At 45.0% G+C, this 16778-nt stretch overlaps 1 protein-coding gene across 16 annotated transcripts in view; it reads left to right on the plus strand.

Annotated features, from left to right (window-relative positions):
* auts2a (activator of transcription and developmental regulator AUTS2 a) overlaps positions 1–16778 on the plus strand; it is a 349430-nt gene that overhangs the window by 149846 nt on the left and 182806 nt on the right. For 15 of the 16 annotated variants that reach the window (XM_026183217.1, XM_026183218.1, XM_026183221.1 and 12 more), the window contains one exon: positions 4554–4655. In XM_026183217.1, coding sequence (XP_026039002.1) covers positions 4554–4655 — 102 coding nt within the window. Of the gene's footprint in view, positions 1–3428; positions 3462–4553; positions 4656–16778 lie in introns of those variants that run through there. The other variant, XM_026183228.1, reaches the window with a different exon arrangement.

Genomic DNA, 16778 nt, shown 5'->3' on the forward strand with positions numbered 1-16778 from the left:
AACATGAAGGTGAAAAGAATCAAGATAAGACAGCGTGTTAGTAAAACTAAATAGAGCTCACAGAGACGGAGGACTGCCAACAGGAAACAACTAAACACCCAGACAGTAACCTGACAGAGACCAGACTAATACAAGAACAAGTGAAACTGGAAACAGAATAACAAATATGGCATAATGTCTGATTTGGAAAAATATGAGAATAATCGACAATAACAAAACTCAGCCTCCAATAATAATAATAATAATAATAGATTGGATTTATATAGCGCTTTTCAAGGCACCCAAAGCGCTTTACAATTCCACTATTCATTCACTCACACACTGGTGTAGCCACAGCTGCCCTGGGGCAGACTGACAGAAGCGAGGCTGCCATATCGCGCCATCGGCCCCTCTGGCCAACACCAGTAGGCAAGTAGGGTAAAGTGTCTTGCCCAAGGACACAACGACCAGGACAGAGAGCCCGGGGATCGAACCGGCGACCTTCCGGTTACAGATGCGATTCCCAACCCCCTGAGCCACGGTCGTAATACCGTAATTGTCGGGCTATAAGCCGCTACTTTTTGCACAAGCTTTGAACCCTGCGGCTTTTAGTCAGGTGCGGCTTTTCTCTGGATTGTCCATGATTTTTGTCATATCGTAAGATGATTTGTTTTGTTTGTGCCGCTGTTGTACGGCACTACGTTGCCTGGCGGAAGGGCATGTGATCAGACACACAGTATCGGGGTTCAAGAGTGGTATGTTGGTCACGTGTCCATCCGCATGGGAACATAGTGCCGTACAAGTAGCGCGAAAAACAAACTTCAAATTAATGCTACGCGTTCAGCGGGAGGCGTGGATGACGAGCGGCGATAAACTTGCGAAAAGCAAGTTATGCTCAACTCCACCGGTGGATTCTGACAGCGTGGAAAAGTGTGAAAACATCCACGGATTTCGAAGGGCTGGACTGTTGCATGATGGAGAGGACACCGCCACGGCCCTTCTGAGGGTGTTCGACTCTGACACTGACAACGAGGATTTGTTTGGTTTTGAAAGTGACGAAGAAGGAAAGAAGCTGAGAGTGGATGACGAAGCCATCCTGAGCCTGTTCATATCCGACACTGGAGGAGAGGACTTTGGTGGTTTTAGTGCGCAGGAAGAAAAGAAAGATGGTGAATGACTGACTTTTCTTCTTGTTAAAGCCGTGTCGCTGCACCTGAGCCTGAAAGGTAGTCCGGAATCTATTTTTCTGGTGTGCTGCAGGTTATTGTTATGTACTACATTTGTTACTCATTTATGAAGCACAGTACATGTGTCCTACTTGTAATTACCGCTACTTGTACATATACCTAAAAAGTTATGCAAATATGTACCCATAACTTGTTTTTCAAAATATTAATAAAAGGGGTGTGTCTCCAAACAGCCATCTGTTTCCTGACAATTCGCTTTGTGCATATTCTCTTACATATGATAAGTCAACATTGAAACACCTGCGGCTTATAGTCAGGTGCGGCTAATGTATGTACAAAACAGGATTTTCCCCTGATTTTAGCTTGTGCGGCTAATATTCAGGTGCGCTTTGTAGTCCGGGAAATACAGTAATTCAAACTAATGTTGATGAATACCAGTAAAGTCACACTTATATCTAAGATCATTCTGAACAGTTGTAAACTGCTCTTCACTGGTTTGTTATATTTGGAGCAAGAACTGAAGCTGTTAGTTTAACATTTTATTAAGTAATTGATTCAATTGTGGTACAAAGGTTTGTGTAGTGATATTTTGTTTGTCTTTATAAATGAATGCTTCACGGTTTAGATATATTAGAATCGGTGCTACTGTAGCATCATCACACACGGATACATCAAATTAAAACCTGATGACAAATCGTGCCTGTTTGTCTCTGTAACCCTGTTTTAAACTTTCACTCGTCCGTGTGCGAAACTCAGACATGAACGACTCTGTAATTATTCCGTCACCAGTGAACAGACAAGGTGTGGCTATAACAATTTAAACAGCTCCTTAAGTAGAAACACCAGTGCATTTGAATTTCTTTCTGTTTATGCAGCAAACATGAAATAATATATCATAACCTGCAGGCTGAACCACGCTGAGTTATTGCTGATTGGAAACAGTTGTTGATTCTCTCCTCCAGTAAATTCAGTCTGGTAAAAGAGACGAGGATGAAAAAACTTTATCCCCCTAACACAGAACAGATTGGAGGAAAACAAGACCTCACTGGGTGGAAATTAATGGCAGATGCACTTACTAGTAGTTTAAATGTTTCATTAGATGCTAATGTCTTGCTGTGTCTTTAATTGTTGTGAAATTAGCCTCTGGAATATTAATACCATCTGTTTGCGATCTTCCTGCAGGGCCACTTCTAAAACCCAGACTGAGCAGATACAGTAAGGTCATTAAATACATGCGTCCATATGCCTCAACCTGCGTCTTAATTAATGCCTTTCGTTACTGCGTGTTGGTACGGCACACCTGTCTGGGTGTCTGCGTGTACGTCGCATTAAATGCAGCGTAGCACACCGGTCTTCACTGCAGAAGGCTTAAAAGTGACGCTAACTTTAAAAGCCTATAAACCGAATAGAAAATGACTTGAAAGCTGTAACAAGTGGGAGTGGTCAGATCAACACAGACTGGGTCACAGAGACAGCCACACACACACACACACACACACACACACACACACACACACACACACACGGGCTTCCCATTTAGATTTATCATCAGACAGCAGGTCATTAAATTTCAGCCTCACTGTTTGATGGCACTGACCACCACTATTCCCTCCATTTGCTTAAGACATCCATTAATCACACCATAAAAAGAAATGAATCCATCATCAGAAGCTCAAAGAGGGGAGCGCAGATGGAAAAAACACAATTCTCTGAAGTAATTTAAGGGAGCTCAGGGGGAAATTAAAGGGAACAAGCTGAGGGATACGTTTTCAAATAGCTGTGTAATCAGGACCTGAGCTAGTAATAGCCCTGAAAGATGAGCCGCTTTTTTTAATGTCTTTATTAGATATGTTCTGCAGACATTACGCACAGTTAGATTTGTGTAAGATTTCTGATTTCATGGAGTACTTTGTCTCTGACGAGCCAGAATACAGATGGTGCGATTATGTGGAGCCTTATATGGACTCTGCAGTAAAGATAGTTGATTGACAAAAGACAAATCAGCAGTTCTAGTGTGTGTGTGTGTGTGTGTGTGTGTGTGTGTGTGTGTGTGTGTGTGTGTGTGTGTGTGTGTGTGTGTGTGTGTGTGTGTGTGTGTGTGTGCGCGTGTGTGTGTGTGTGTGTGCGTGTGTGTTGTCAGCAGGGATGTTACAGGTCAGTGTGTTTGGATGAAGGAGCTGTGGACTGGGGCATAAACAACATCCACCGCCCTTTTTTCAAGGATCAGTTCACAGACCGGGCTCGATGAGATATTATTCTCCTTTTCTCTGCAAAAACATGTCGAGTCCCCTCAGAGTAAGTGGCATTTCCAGAAAAACGAGAGAAAATGCGCCCTGTGCTTTGTGAGAATAGAATGTAATTAGCGCTATCACGGTGCAGGGCACTGCTTTGCATGCGTGTGAGCTCGGGCCGACATATAGACTCATCCTTACGGCCCATCAGGCATTCCCAGCGCTGAGACTCTTATCACGTTCAGCACTCTGGTGAATCCACTTGCCTTCTACCCATCATGCAATTCTCCTAAGGAACAGGATTCTTTTCACACAGCTAATGGCTACCAGAAAAGGGAACGTTTTCATTTTAATTACGCGTTCAGCTCGAGGGTTCTTTCGGTATTCCCACACCTTGTGCCCTTTCATCATGCTAAACGATGGCCGATCCTGAAAGGAGAGCTTTAAAAAAGAGCACATGCTGTTTCTATGTCAGCTCCCTCTTGTGTCCCAATCTCGTAGTCCAATTCCTGTACAGTATGTGGGGCACGGCTCTCTGCTTTTCCCATTAGGTGGCAGAACAACTATTTACAAGCCAGCTTTTTATTGGCTTTGAAAGGAAACCTGCGGCATCTGTCTCGTCTCGCAGAAGTAGCCCGGACAACAGTCGCAGGCTCGAGCTGGGAATGTAGACCCCACCTTCTCCCACTGAGCTTTGTCTCCCAAGAGTCTTTTATTGTTCTCCAGATTTTGAAGGATTCGCACGCTCACAGATAGCCACGCTGTCCTCTTTATTCTTGTCGTTTTGCTGCATCTTGAACAGAGTGTCTAGAGGATGACACTTGCTGAGCTCCTGCTGCCTCAGCATGTGGTGTCTGCTCGGGAAGGACGGTGGCTCCATTTGAAGGTTCTGGAGGGGTCTTTGTCCCTGTTCTCTATTTCGTGGGCTGCGAGGAGTTTCATACTGTGAGATCAGATGGCGTCTATCTTTGGCAAGTGGAGTGATGGCTACCGAGTAGGCTCAGAAACATGACAGATTTACAGAGACAGCACTGCAGCTCCTGCCAGTTCTCACATATTTCTGCACCGGTTTCTGTGGGATGCCGATCCGTGCGCAGCTCTAAAGTGCACATTAACACTCTGTGTTTTAACCCTTGTTCTCTTTGTGTTTTTGTAGCTGAAGCCAGGGCAGAACAACTGTAAGGACAGCGACAGTGAGAGTGTAAGCGAAGAGTCCAAGCCTTCCTTCAGGAGCAGCTCCAGAGACAGACTGACAGACGTAAGAGCACCACAACGAGCACACCTGCTGCTCGCCGGCTGTCACAGCTCTTTTTATAGAGTGTAACATATTTCCTGCATATATGCAGATGGCCTGGTCATTTAATTACAAGCACATATTAAAAAGGCATTTACCTTGAGCTGTAAAGCTAAGATCTGACTTCCTAGCAGCCTTACAAAATGCTTGTGGTTACTGATAATATTTCTGTTTAAACAGATTAAACCCAGCAGGAACTGTTTATTGCCTTAAAACGCTGTAAAATGAAAGCTGTGCCTGCACTTCCAGTTTATTTCATTACACTTGCACTTTCAAAGAACTGCACTGTATTACTGCAAAGCCAGTTCATGTTGCAGTAGCAGCAGTGTTACAGTTGAAATTTATATTGCAATGAACCAGCATTTTTCACCCAAACTAAAGGTAAGTTATTATTGGGTGTGACTGATCCAGGCTGGACCTCAGAAAGCACCCAAGTCCAGTCTCTGTTTGCATTTGAAACAAACACACTTACTCTGACATGTTCTTGATGATTAATGCACCCAAAAACGCTCCATATTCATCGTGTGCGAGCTGAAGGCAAGTATAACCTGACAAAAGGACGAGCGGCCGCGTGTCCCTTCGCCCTGCGACATATTCCGAGATGTAAAGCGAGCAGACTCGTGGGACCTCGCTGCCGCACACCCACCCCTGCGCTTTGATTTGTGTGCCGAATCTACAGCAAAGCGATCAGATATGTGGCCATAATTAAAGCTGTCAGTAGGGAGGCGAGCTCGTCTTTGAGAAAGACACGGCCGAACGACTGAAGCAAAACTGATTCTGCGTGTAGCTTTACAGTGCTCGACTGGGCATGAAATGAAATAAGTAATTTGATGTTGACAACAGAAATTGAAATGATATCTGCTGATTTCTGTCTGCACTTTAGTGACAGTGCTGCAGAGTGATGGGACACATTTTGCTTAAACGATGGAGGTTTTAAATCTGCTCACCTGAGATCCGTACGGCCGACACGTGAAAACTATGGCAGCTTTGCCGTGACCTCTAACAACCTCGTGCTGCACCACAGGTTTGAAACAAGAACGTAGAATAAAAGCCAGTTTAGTTCATGTGTAAGTTCTGATTTAATCATGTTTCCTGTTGTCACACAGAATGCTATGAGTCGGTTTCTCATGGTATCGTGTTATTGCTTAGTATCGTGAAGAAAAAAGTTGATGTCACTGCAGATTTGAATAAAAGGGCAGGAATCTAGGTAACTCTTTATAATGCAGCCTGCAACTCAGCCTGTAATTAGATGCAATTTCAACACAATTTGTTTGAAATGACAACGTAATTATATTTACCTACAAATATGTAAAGGCAGGCGAACCAGAGCGAGGCTTTAACAGGTCAGGTTTTTACAGGAAACAGAGAAATAATTAAACTGTAACTAAATGTAATTAACGTGATGTTGTGTCTAATTTTACGGTAATTTTTCAGAAAAGCAATATTGCACCATCAATATGTAAACATACGTGGCTCAGAGTGGAATAATCTGTCCTTTTTACGTAGTAGTTCAAAGTGCAGTATGCTGACGTCCATGATGGAAATCCTAATATTCGGCTGTTCTTTTATTTTACAGTGTAACTGTGATAACGACTGCTCCTTACCAACTTACAATAAAGTAAATCAAAATGTGCCGGCCTGTGTGATCTTACAGTGACTGAGGCGAACTTCTTTTCTTTCATTATCGCTGTTTAAACATCACTTTCAAAGAAGCGCACAAAACCCAGACGTTAGGACAGATTACGCTGTTCCATAATATGGCCTGCCCCCCCACAAAGATCTGCAATCTTTACTAAAAGATTATGTACTTATGCAATCCTTAATTTCAGTCTGCAATAAACTTTATCGTGCAGTACAGTCATTTTTTCCCTGTAAAAGTCCTGATTCGTTGCCTCCTTATTCTAGTTCACCTCCATTTTTAAGTATTTGCATGGAAACATAATCATGTTGTAATTTCAAATAAATGATGGAGATTCCATTCAATGAGTCATAAACCACTGTTCCCAGTACGATCTGTCTCGACTTCAGTGGGTAAACACTTTGCTCCGTCACTGCGATGATGTGCACTGCACGCTGTGTTAGGGTCCACCTTTGTTTTTCAGCGACTTCTAAGAGCCATTGAATTTAATTCAATTGCATTTAGATATATGAAATAAGCCCTCGAAGTCAATATCATGAGAGGTGTTAGCATATGTGTGCATTTTGTTGGAACTAAATTAAAAATGATGTTCCCAGTTTGTTTGTCGTTGCATCTTCTCATGTAGGAACCGTGTGCTTTGCTGCAGCGCTGCTTCCCACTGCTTCATCACAGCAGACTGAGCGTGTCCCAGACGATGTGCTGAAAGCCGGGCTGCATAAAGACCCCCACGTCACCTTAGTCCAGACCTTCCCAAAGTGGGGGGCCCGCCCACAGAGCCATTGCAGGGGGGGCGCGGTATGAAAAGGGGGGGGGACAAAATGCTTGGACACAGTTAGCACGGGGCGCCCACAGAAACGCAAAGCAGGAGATGAAGCATCGCTGAATATGTTTCCAAAGACTAGAAAATATGGTGAAGCAAATCTTCCCTTTGGCTTCACCTGCACAGGTGCTGAGGTAGGTCTCCCTGCAGGATTGGTTTTCCCTGCGTCGGGAGCAGCGCTGGGCTCTCCAAGTCACAGACAAACAGGATCCCACAGCTGTTTATGTTTTTAAACCCATTTTGCACAGAGAGGTGTTTTTTGAAAAATGCATTGATCACAATGTTTGAACATTATTACACAGGAAAAAACAACTACATGTAAAATAATCCCACTGTGACGCCGCTGCCTTTGTAAATGGAGGAACAGTAACTGCGTGTAAAACCTGCAGACAGTCAGATTAACAGTATTGTGTCTCTTTCATTCTGCATTTCATCTCATGTAAACGTGGCGCACAGCGTGATGTGAATAAAGGCTCATACCTTTGACGCTGCGTGACCAACTCTGTATTCCTCGTCCACACGTAAACGCAAAAAAAAGAGTTTTAAAAAATCTCCTTTTTCGGTGATTCGAAACGCTGTTTATGTGTGGACGAAACAGCTGCGTGTTCAAAAACACCCGTGTAGGTGCGGACGCAGCGTAAAAGAGTTAATAGTTTATTTTCTTACTACCTGTAATTTACTGCAGATTACTTGTATTTGCTTAATTGTTTACTAAATGTTTGAGGTGTGAAATAAACCGCAATGGAGCAAAAGATGGGCGCGTGTGGTTGGAGGATGTGTTCGTGCATGTGGGGGGGGGGCGGACATTTTTCTTGTAAAACAAAGGGGGGCCCAGCAAAAAAAGTTTGGGAACCACTGCCTCAGTCGGTCACACAACAGGGTCTTCACCTCCTGTCCCCACGTGCTTCTTCAGACTTTTTGCCATACTGACAGTATGACAGACTGACAGAATGATTTAAAATGGTAAATTTACTTGTTAATGTTATTAAAAGTTACTAGCAAAGCTGCATGCCTGCAGCTCGCTCCGTGCGTCTGTTGCTACAGAAGTCTGTGTATGAAACGTGGCACCGCGCACTGAATCTGGACCGCTCGCGCGGTCCTGCTGCACAGAGGCTCCATTGCAATGTGAAAACAAAGACAAAGCATCTAAGTCACTCATTAGTATCAGGGAGCAGTGTGAGACATGAGCTCGCTTTGACCCCAACTGTTCATTAGACCAACAGTTCGCTAATGATATTTGCTGTAGCACTCCCTTCCCCTCACGGAGGGACTTCGCTCCGATGAAGCAGATGAACTGAGTTTGCTGACCTGGCGCTGGCTGGCAGGGAGATGGAGGCCAGAGGAGGTCAGGCCTGGCAGCCTTTACTCTCCCGCTCGCCTTCCCTCCTCACTCCATCCTGCCAGCTCATTAAGGCCTACAAATGGCACATCAGCTCGGCCGTGTTTGCCTCAGCCCCAAACCCCAGCTAAATTGGCAGGCTTAGCTGCGTTTGCTCTGAAGCTCCGGGTTCCCTTTTGGGTTTGTTTGAAGCCGACATGGCAACTAACCCCCACATCCCCCACCGCACCCCACCCCTTCAGTCTGGGTGGCAGGCATTCAGGCAGGCAGCAGTCCTGAGCAGAGGGAGTTTGCTGGATCGGGGAGGGCAGGGAGCTCTGGATGAATCACTCCCGTTTAGTCTCTGCGGCAAGGGGTGAAATGCCATCATTACCCTGCTGCCTATCAAATAAATTGGCAATTACGGGCCTGGGATTGCGAGTAAACAGCATGTTACTCCATTTTTTCCCCACCCAAGGCTCTTGATGAGAGGCGGGTGCAGTGGAGAGGAGTTGCGCAGTACTGGGTCAGAGCCCGCCAGTCAGCATTAGCCAGCTTGATGAGAGACACAAGAGGGAGACTGTAATGAATGCACCCCTATATTTCAGTCAGCCAAGCTTCCTGTTGCGTCCCGTATCAGCTGCATTTCTCAGTGAATTCTGTCGCATTGTAACAGAGCAGTGCACTCCAGCCCTTTGGATACCTTTGCCCTGTGTTGTTGTTCTATAGGGCAGCGATTTATGTATGTTGTAACACTACTGCTGAGAGACCAGCAGTAGTGTTACTGGCTCCATTGCAGTGAAATACATTTCAGGCAGTTTTTCTGACTGAAATGAAAATGTGAAAAATTGCGGGTTCTCAAACCCCGGCCCGTCTCCGCCTTGAAGGTTTTCTTTAAGTGAGCTCTTTGAAAGTTGTTTTTAATGAAACATCTGGAAGTGATATTGTTAAAAGTCGAGCACACAGCCTCCCCGAGCTTTTGAAGCGGTTTCAGTCCAAACATAGCTGAAGTTTCTCTTACAGCTAGTAAAGCTGAACTCCGTTATTACTGGCTCTCCGACCAAAGTGCGGCGGCCTGTTTGGAATCCCGCATGCATGTGGTGAAACCATTTCAAACGCTCAAATTACAGCTTTTGGAAACCGATCAATGTCATAAAGTGTGCTTGTTGTTGTAAAGATCACTATTCTGATTAGATTTGCTGCACCGTGTTTCGTCCTTGACCCTGCAGTGAGGCCTTTTCCCTTTGAGCTCGCTGACCAAGTTAACTGCTTATGTAATGCGACCGGACCCGTCTGTCCGTCCCACCTCCTCAGTACATTCTCCAATTATTTCCTGACACTCTGATGTAAATGAGGTCACAGTCCCCCTACGTGTCCAGATATGCTGGCCAATTTGCTCCAACACAGAACTTGTAATTGCTTGCATCAATTATCTGTCTCTCTGTCTGCCGCTCGATAATTTGAAATGTTTCTTATTAGAGACAAGCATTTAGATATGGAAGTTGGAATGTTGTACCTATAATTAGCTCATTATCCTGGGATCGTACTCGGAGGCTTCGGCGTGTGCGTAGTGATCCTGTGAAGTGCAGTGCAGGGACCTTTTCGACTCTTTAAAGGCGTCTCTTACAGACACTGGATTTCCTGTAATCCAGATTGTGAAGAACAGCAGCAGAATAGATGTAGCGGTGCTTTGGGCGCCGATAGGAAAACACGCTCGTCCCATTTATATGGAGAAAATATTTCAGGACTTTTTAAATGCACAGATTCAGCAGCTTTCGGTTGAGTAATCTGAACAATGACGAGTCGAGATGCACGAGAGATGTTTTACCGTTAGACCTAAATATCATCTGCTTCAATGATCATAACGATAATATGAAATAGAAGCTTTTAACAGGACTGTTCAGGCCATCTGGGCTTTAATACAAAAGTGTCTCCCTGTCCACAATCGGAGCCTCCTGCCTTATTTTTCTTTTTCTGTCGGGTTTGTTGGCTCAAACGCAGCTTGGCAGAGGATTTAGACATCACTTGATTTGTCTGCTTCTACATCGCCCTGATAGGCTCTCTCCCAGGAAGTGCTCTTCCCTTTGTTGTTCTTTCTTCTCATTCACGCGGGCAGATTATGACACTTTGTGACGTTGCAGTCTGGCAAAATTATCATGCGCCTCCATCGCCCTGCCAATTCCTGGCAGCGGAATGTCCGTCAGGGACCAGTGAGAGGTGCGTCTCTGCGAGCGCTGAGGGCACAGCAGCCTCTCTGCCTACATTTACAAGAGTTTAGCTCTGCCACATCTCCTCTTAAGAAATATAATTAAAATGAGAGATGCACAATGGTGCGTCGCTCATTGTCTGAGCAGCCCTCGGGTGGAGAATACACGGCGCTTTGATAATGCTTTACTACTCCCAGAGGCATCGACAGAAAAATCAGAGAAGCATTGTGACCTTTGCTGTAAATATATTCCTGTAAATCCAAAGTAAGGCGCTTTAATTGCTGAAAGTGACACGGAGAGATGTCGGTGTGGTAGCAAACTGTTGGCTTATCCTGACTGAATGCAGTCTTTCACTGCTGTGGATGATAAATCTATTCTCATGGAAGATTAATGGACTGGAGAAGTGGTGTTGAATGTCATTGTTGAAGGTTGAAAGTATCGAGCGCCTGAATCCTATCCATATGTTTTCAGGAATGACATAAATAGGCTCAGCCGGAATCCATTTTGACTTATCAAGCTTAAACCAGTGCCAGAGCCATGCGATACTTGCCAAGTATTCAGGCTCTGAGGCGTCCAATAACAAATCCTATTCCACATAATTTGAACTGAAATTGGCTATGGCTATGCGCTGCCACCCTGTTTTTGCTTTTGCAGTGCATCCCGCTGCTCTTGGCTACATATTACTTCCGCATTCCCTGCAACCCAACCCTGTAGCCCCAATTTTTTATGTCATCCCCAGCTCTGGTGAGGGAGTCTCTCCTCTCTTTGTTCCAGCCTTTTCAGTGCGGAGGCTGTTCCGGTGGGGTAAGTTGAATAAGTGAAGCCCGGAGGAATCTCTACAAAGGTCTCACTCTGATTGGATGCATGCAGAGCCCAAGGAGAGAGCGCCGGTTGCCATAGCAATGAGAGCAATGTAGGAACTGGCTGCATGAAGGAGAAAAAGGGAAGCGGTGCTTTCTTTTGTGATGGGAGGTCTTCATCGACTGGCATTTCTTTTTATAAGCACACACTGGCCAACGCACATGTAAACACAAATATGCAAAGGCTCACAAACAGCACTACATGCACCTTTTTTACCCCCCACCCAAGGAGAAGCCGAGCAAGAGGGTGTACTTGAATCACAGTGGCCTGGTAGGGGTGTGCTCGCACCCAAGCTGGGAACCAGAGAAAACACAATCAAACGCACTGGGAGTCCAAGACCATCTCTCCCTCATGACTGGCCATTCATTGCTCATCACTTACTCCTCTGTGCCAGCGAGGCTCATCATAACAGCTTTAAACAAAGACGTGATGAAAACGCCTCTTTATTTTTCTGTACCGCTTCGTGTGCAGCTTTCAGCTTTAGATCAGCGGTCCCCAACCTTTGTTGCGCCGCAGACTGGTTTATGTCCGACAGTAAAATAAAACCAGTTCTGGTACCAAGATTCATTCATAGCAGACCCAGGGAAACCGAGTTAGCGATAAAAGCGATAACAAAATAATGATACAAACCCTGAAAACATTAAATTTCACACCCGGGCCTCAAAACTCGCGGCCCGGTACTGGTCCATGCCCCGGGGGTTGGAGACCGCTGCTTTAGATGAATTCAGTTAAACCAGCGGTCTCCAACCTTTGTTGCGCCACAGACCGGTTTATGCCCGACAATATTTTCACGGACCGGCCTTTAAGGTGTCGTGGAAAAATGCAACAAAATAAAACTAGTACCGGTACCGAAAAAAAGAAATTTATTCATAACACACGTGAAAAGACCCAGGAAAACCGAGTAAACGATAAAACGATAACAAAATAACCCTGAAAACCGATAAAAACCCTGAAAACCAGACATTTCACACCTGAGCCTCAACTCTCGTGGCCCGGTACCAAAGGACTCACGGACCGGGGGTTGGGGACCGCTGAGTTAAACCATTCAAAGTTCTGAGGTCTGCCTATCTGTGAGCTAAACTGAATGTAAAAGTACCCGGGGAGTCCCCAGCAAACTTAACCCGTGTATCATTGAAGTGTGGCTGATCGGAAATGATTGATGATTGGAAAGCTACACGCCTTTCAGAAATGATTGACAAACTGGGGGGGGGGCAAAAAAGCTTCACTGATGCTTTGATCCTTTCACGTGTTATCATTCTTAAAGAAGTGACTTTGAAAACGATAATAAACGACGTACAGGTTGCAGCATTGCTTCTGTGCTTGTTGGTTCATCAGTTGGGTTTTGCTTTAAATTGGTGAAGGCTTCAGTAACCGTGGCTAACGTGGATACGCAGAGACAAACAAAGAAAAGGGTTAAACCACTCGGAGAATAATAATCATTCTACGACTGTTGGAAGCAAAAACACTTACAGGAAATGCTTCTCATCAAAAGACTCAATCAAATGATGTGAATGAATTCTCTGGTTTTCAGTTTCAGAACTTGATCCCAATGAACGGTGCAAACACAGCTTTGGAAAGCCATTTTCTGTACAGGGATGTTGTCAACAGTGCCGCAGTTATTTCGGTGGTTATGCCTGTTATGTACAGTGGGAAACGTGTCATTTGAAAAAACGACACTACTTACACGATCAAAAATACTTCAAAATACTAGAGAAGTGTTTCAGAGCACAGAATGACGGCGTCTCAAAGCAATATCGTGTTTTTCTTGGCAGGCGTCAGAGCCACGCTTCATCCCGTGTGCCGGAGAAGGTTTATTCTCTTATTGAAGACCTCTGTGACTGACAGCGCAACTGTCAGACATCGGATGTCACTCCACATCTATTTCTAAAGCTAGTGCAATTTCCCTTAACCCACAAAACAACAGTGCCATCAACAAATAAGCAAATAGATGCTGTAGATAGATGGACAGACACATATATGGACCAAGGAAGGCACCAAGACAGTGCTCCTGGAATTACAGTTCGACAAGATTATTCCAGAGACATTATTTCCCTCAAGTCGTGGGCTTAAGTCAAATTTGGAAGAGAAATGAAATTGCCAGCAGTGAAAAACCAGACTAGGTAGGAGTTCATGAGCAGAGAAATAACATTTTCATTTGTTTCTGCCCCAGTGGGAGACGAGCAGCCTTTCAGTAAATAGAGACAGCTATGAGAAATGATTTTTTTGGTCGGTGGGATATTGTTTTAACGTGCACTTATCCATCTGCAATCTAGATGTCAGGCCCCAGGAATCTGCAGAATGGCCATTCTACTGTTGTCTTTATGACACGCAAGTGCTGGCCTCGTCTCGCCTCTGATTGTCTCCCTTAGTGTCCCGTTTCCACTGTAGCTTTGGTCTCGTACGTGGTCTTTTTTTAACGCCCGCTTTGTTAAGAGCGACCAGCTGATGCTTCTCTTTGGAATTCTGGAGTTTTGCTGGGAATTGAAATGAAAAATCCAGTTTGGCTTCTCAGACAGTCATCTCTCTGTGCTTTAAGCAGTCGTTCCTCTTTGTGTGTTGTGTGTGTTGTGTAGTCCAGTTTGCCTGAGGTTGTGATGTGTCACCCTCTGCTCTCCTGTTGTTGTTGTCACATGCATTTACACTTTGACAATAACTTGATACATTTCTTTTCATAATTGCAGTAAAGTGACTTTTGCCCAACAGTGTAGATGCACTTGGAAAAATGTCCACGCTGTGTTATCGAGGTTCAGTGTTATCTTGTTTCTAAGAGATTTTCAGCGGATTATTATGGGATTACTTTCACTTTGATAAACTGCAGCTGTCAACTTTTGTTACCTGTCTGATCAGTGAATATGTTTCTATATTCTACGACGTTGTAGTTATTTATACGGTGCATTACAATCTGAGATTAATTTGCAGAAGAAAAGCTTTGATCCACAGCTGTCAGCAGCGATGTTCTCCCAGGTGATTACGTCTCCTTCCTGTCGTGCACTGTCAGCAGTACATAAAGGACTCGTCACATGGCACATTCTGATTATTATTGATATTGAAAGTGGAATTGAATAAATGTGTGCGGTAATAAGATTAGGGTTTCCCAAGAGGCACGTGTCCCCTGCTGCATTTGTTCCTGAAGAGGCTTGGCGATCGTTTTCAGAGGCTTGTTTTTCATTCAAGCAAATTTCCATTTCAAACAGCGCAGTACCTACATCGAAACAAACCCCAGAAACGAACATGGTTGGCCATCTTAAATGGAACAACAGTGATCTAACTGTGAAGAAGGGTGAAACTGCACTGGAGCTATTTGTTTTGCATTATCAGAATTTTGCTCCACGTTGCTTTGCATATGCAATATCTGTCAATCCTGCCACGACATATTACAAATGTCCTCCACAGCAGTATGAGAGATGTGTCTCCATCTTCTTTCCACATTAACTGCTGCGATTAGCCCTCATGGAAGAATTTGTGAAATAATATAAGGACCAGTCTGTCTTCACTTTGCATTAGTGTTAGAAAGCTTACTCTGCTTAAAGTTTCCGATCGTAGGAGACGATATCGTCATGTCGCAACGTTACATGTTCAGCAAAAAGCTTTAAGCAGAGCGCTTGCATATGAAATGATGTGTGTGCACGCTGTGCATTTGTAAAATCTCTGGTAAACCAATTAGACAATCTGGCTCAGACTTGTTCAAAAGGAGTCACATCAGCTGTGTTTGGGTAGCAGTAAGGTCATAGGGCAGTGAATGGGCGCGTAGTACAGGGGATTGGATGGGATTAACCTTGGCCTGCCCCTTTGGCCCCGGGCCCAGGCGGCCCAGGAAGAGTGGAATTAGCCAAGCCAGGCAGGGCCATCTGATTCCAAGCCCTCATCCAATTACTGCCTTATCTCTCGGCCAAATGAGATCAATGCATGGAGGGCCAGGAGACCTGGCAGCCTGGTGAAGGTGCGATAATCAGTAGTAGGGAGCATGGCACTTAACTCCCTCGTGTCCCTGAAAGAGCCAGAGCGTGTGTTCGCAGCACCATTCACTGCCGTTAGCTCCTGGTGCCTGCTGGTGCCTGACCTACACTTTGCATAAGGACAACCTGGTGTGGTGCATTTAGGCTTCTTGGCTTTTTGCATTCGAGTGCTGCACTTAGCGAGGTGAACGATGTGCATAATTATAGTTTTGCCTCTTATCCTCGGTGAATCTACTCTGCAGATTACGCTGGCTAAAAGGTGCTAGTAGAGAGGAGGAAAGATGCATAATTGCTTTTTACATGTGCGCCATATAAAAGGCACTTTTAAGCGCTTTACTCTGGCCTAATAGAGTCCACTGTTATTTCTTCTGTCAATTAGTTTGGAAAACAAATGTTTGACGTTTGCTGGTGTAATTATAAAAAGAATTAACCCGTTGTGCGATAAAAGCAGGCAGTTGTGCTCCGCGCCAGCGCTTCTTGAGATGGAGTTGAAGCTGAATGAGATTCTCCAGTAGTTTAATTTCATTAATTGTTTTCTTGTGTTCTCATTCAATAATGGTAAAATACTGTTTGTAGACACCAAACCTTTCATCAAAAATGACGAAATCACGTTTTCCTTTAAAGCTGCACAAGCAGATCCGCGTGGAGGGCAGGTTTTCTTTCACAAATATATCATCGAAATGAAAGTTTTGGCCGAGTCTTTATATGATCTAAAGCTCTTTATATTTATTTCTGGTACTTTTGCCATGCTAGTGATTGTATTGCACCACTGGTGTGTCCCACAGCCATCTGGAGGACCATTCTGTGCTCACAGTATGGCCGGTGAGGGAGCCATTCTGGTGAATTTATGTTTGACTGTTTCTTCTCATGCTTGTGTTCTGGGCACGCGTATCCATTGGAGAGCAATAGGTAGCTCTGAAAGAGTTCCTGTCCTCAGCTGCGGCCCTGCAATCATACATCTGTATCTGCCATGCAGACCTCCTCCTCCCACCTGTCCCCGACTGCGTCTACTCTCTTCAGCCCAGTTGAATTAAAGTCCTCTTAAATTCACCGCAGCAGACCAGCCGCAGAGGGAAAGCTGGCATCACAGGGGCCCTCTGACAATCAGCACCCGGCTAGAAAGCACTAATGAGCGCTGGGAGGAGACAGACAGTGTTGGCGGCCTGCATAAAGGCAGCAGCAGCAGTGGCGGGGGGTGTTAGGGAGGGAGGCGGCGGGCTGGCGCGTTGCTGGGATGGGTCCGGCACAGCCCTGACTAGATTAGCTTCCAGGGGGCAGAGCTGCAG

This window comes from Astatotilapia calliptera, chromosome 10 (assembly GCF_900246225.1).
Source record: "Astatotilapia calliptera chromosome 10, fAstCal1.2, whole genome shotgun sequence".
In the NCBI taxonomy this organism is placed as follows: Eukaryota; Metazoa; Chordata; class Actinopteri; order Cichliformes; family Cichlidae; genus Astatotilapia; species Astatotilapia calliptera.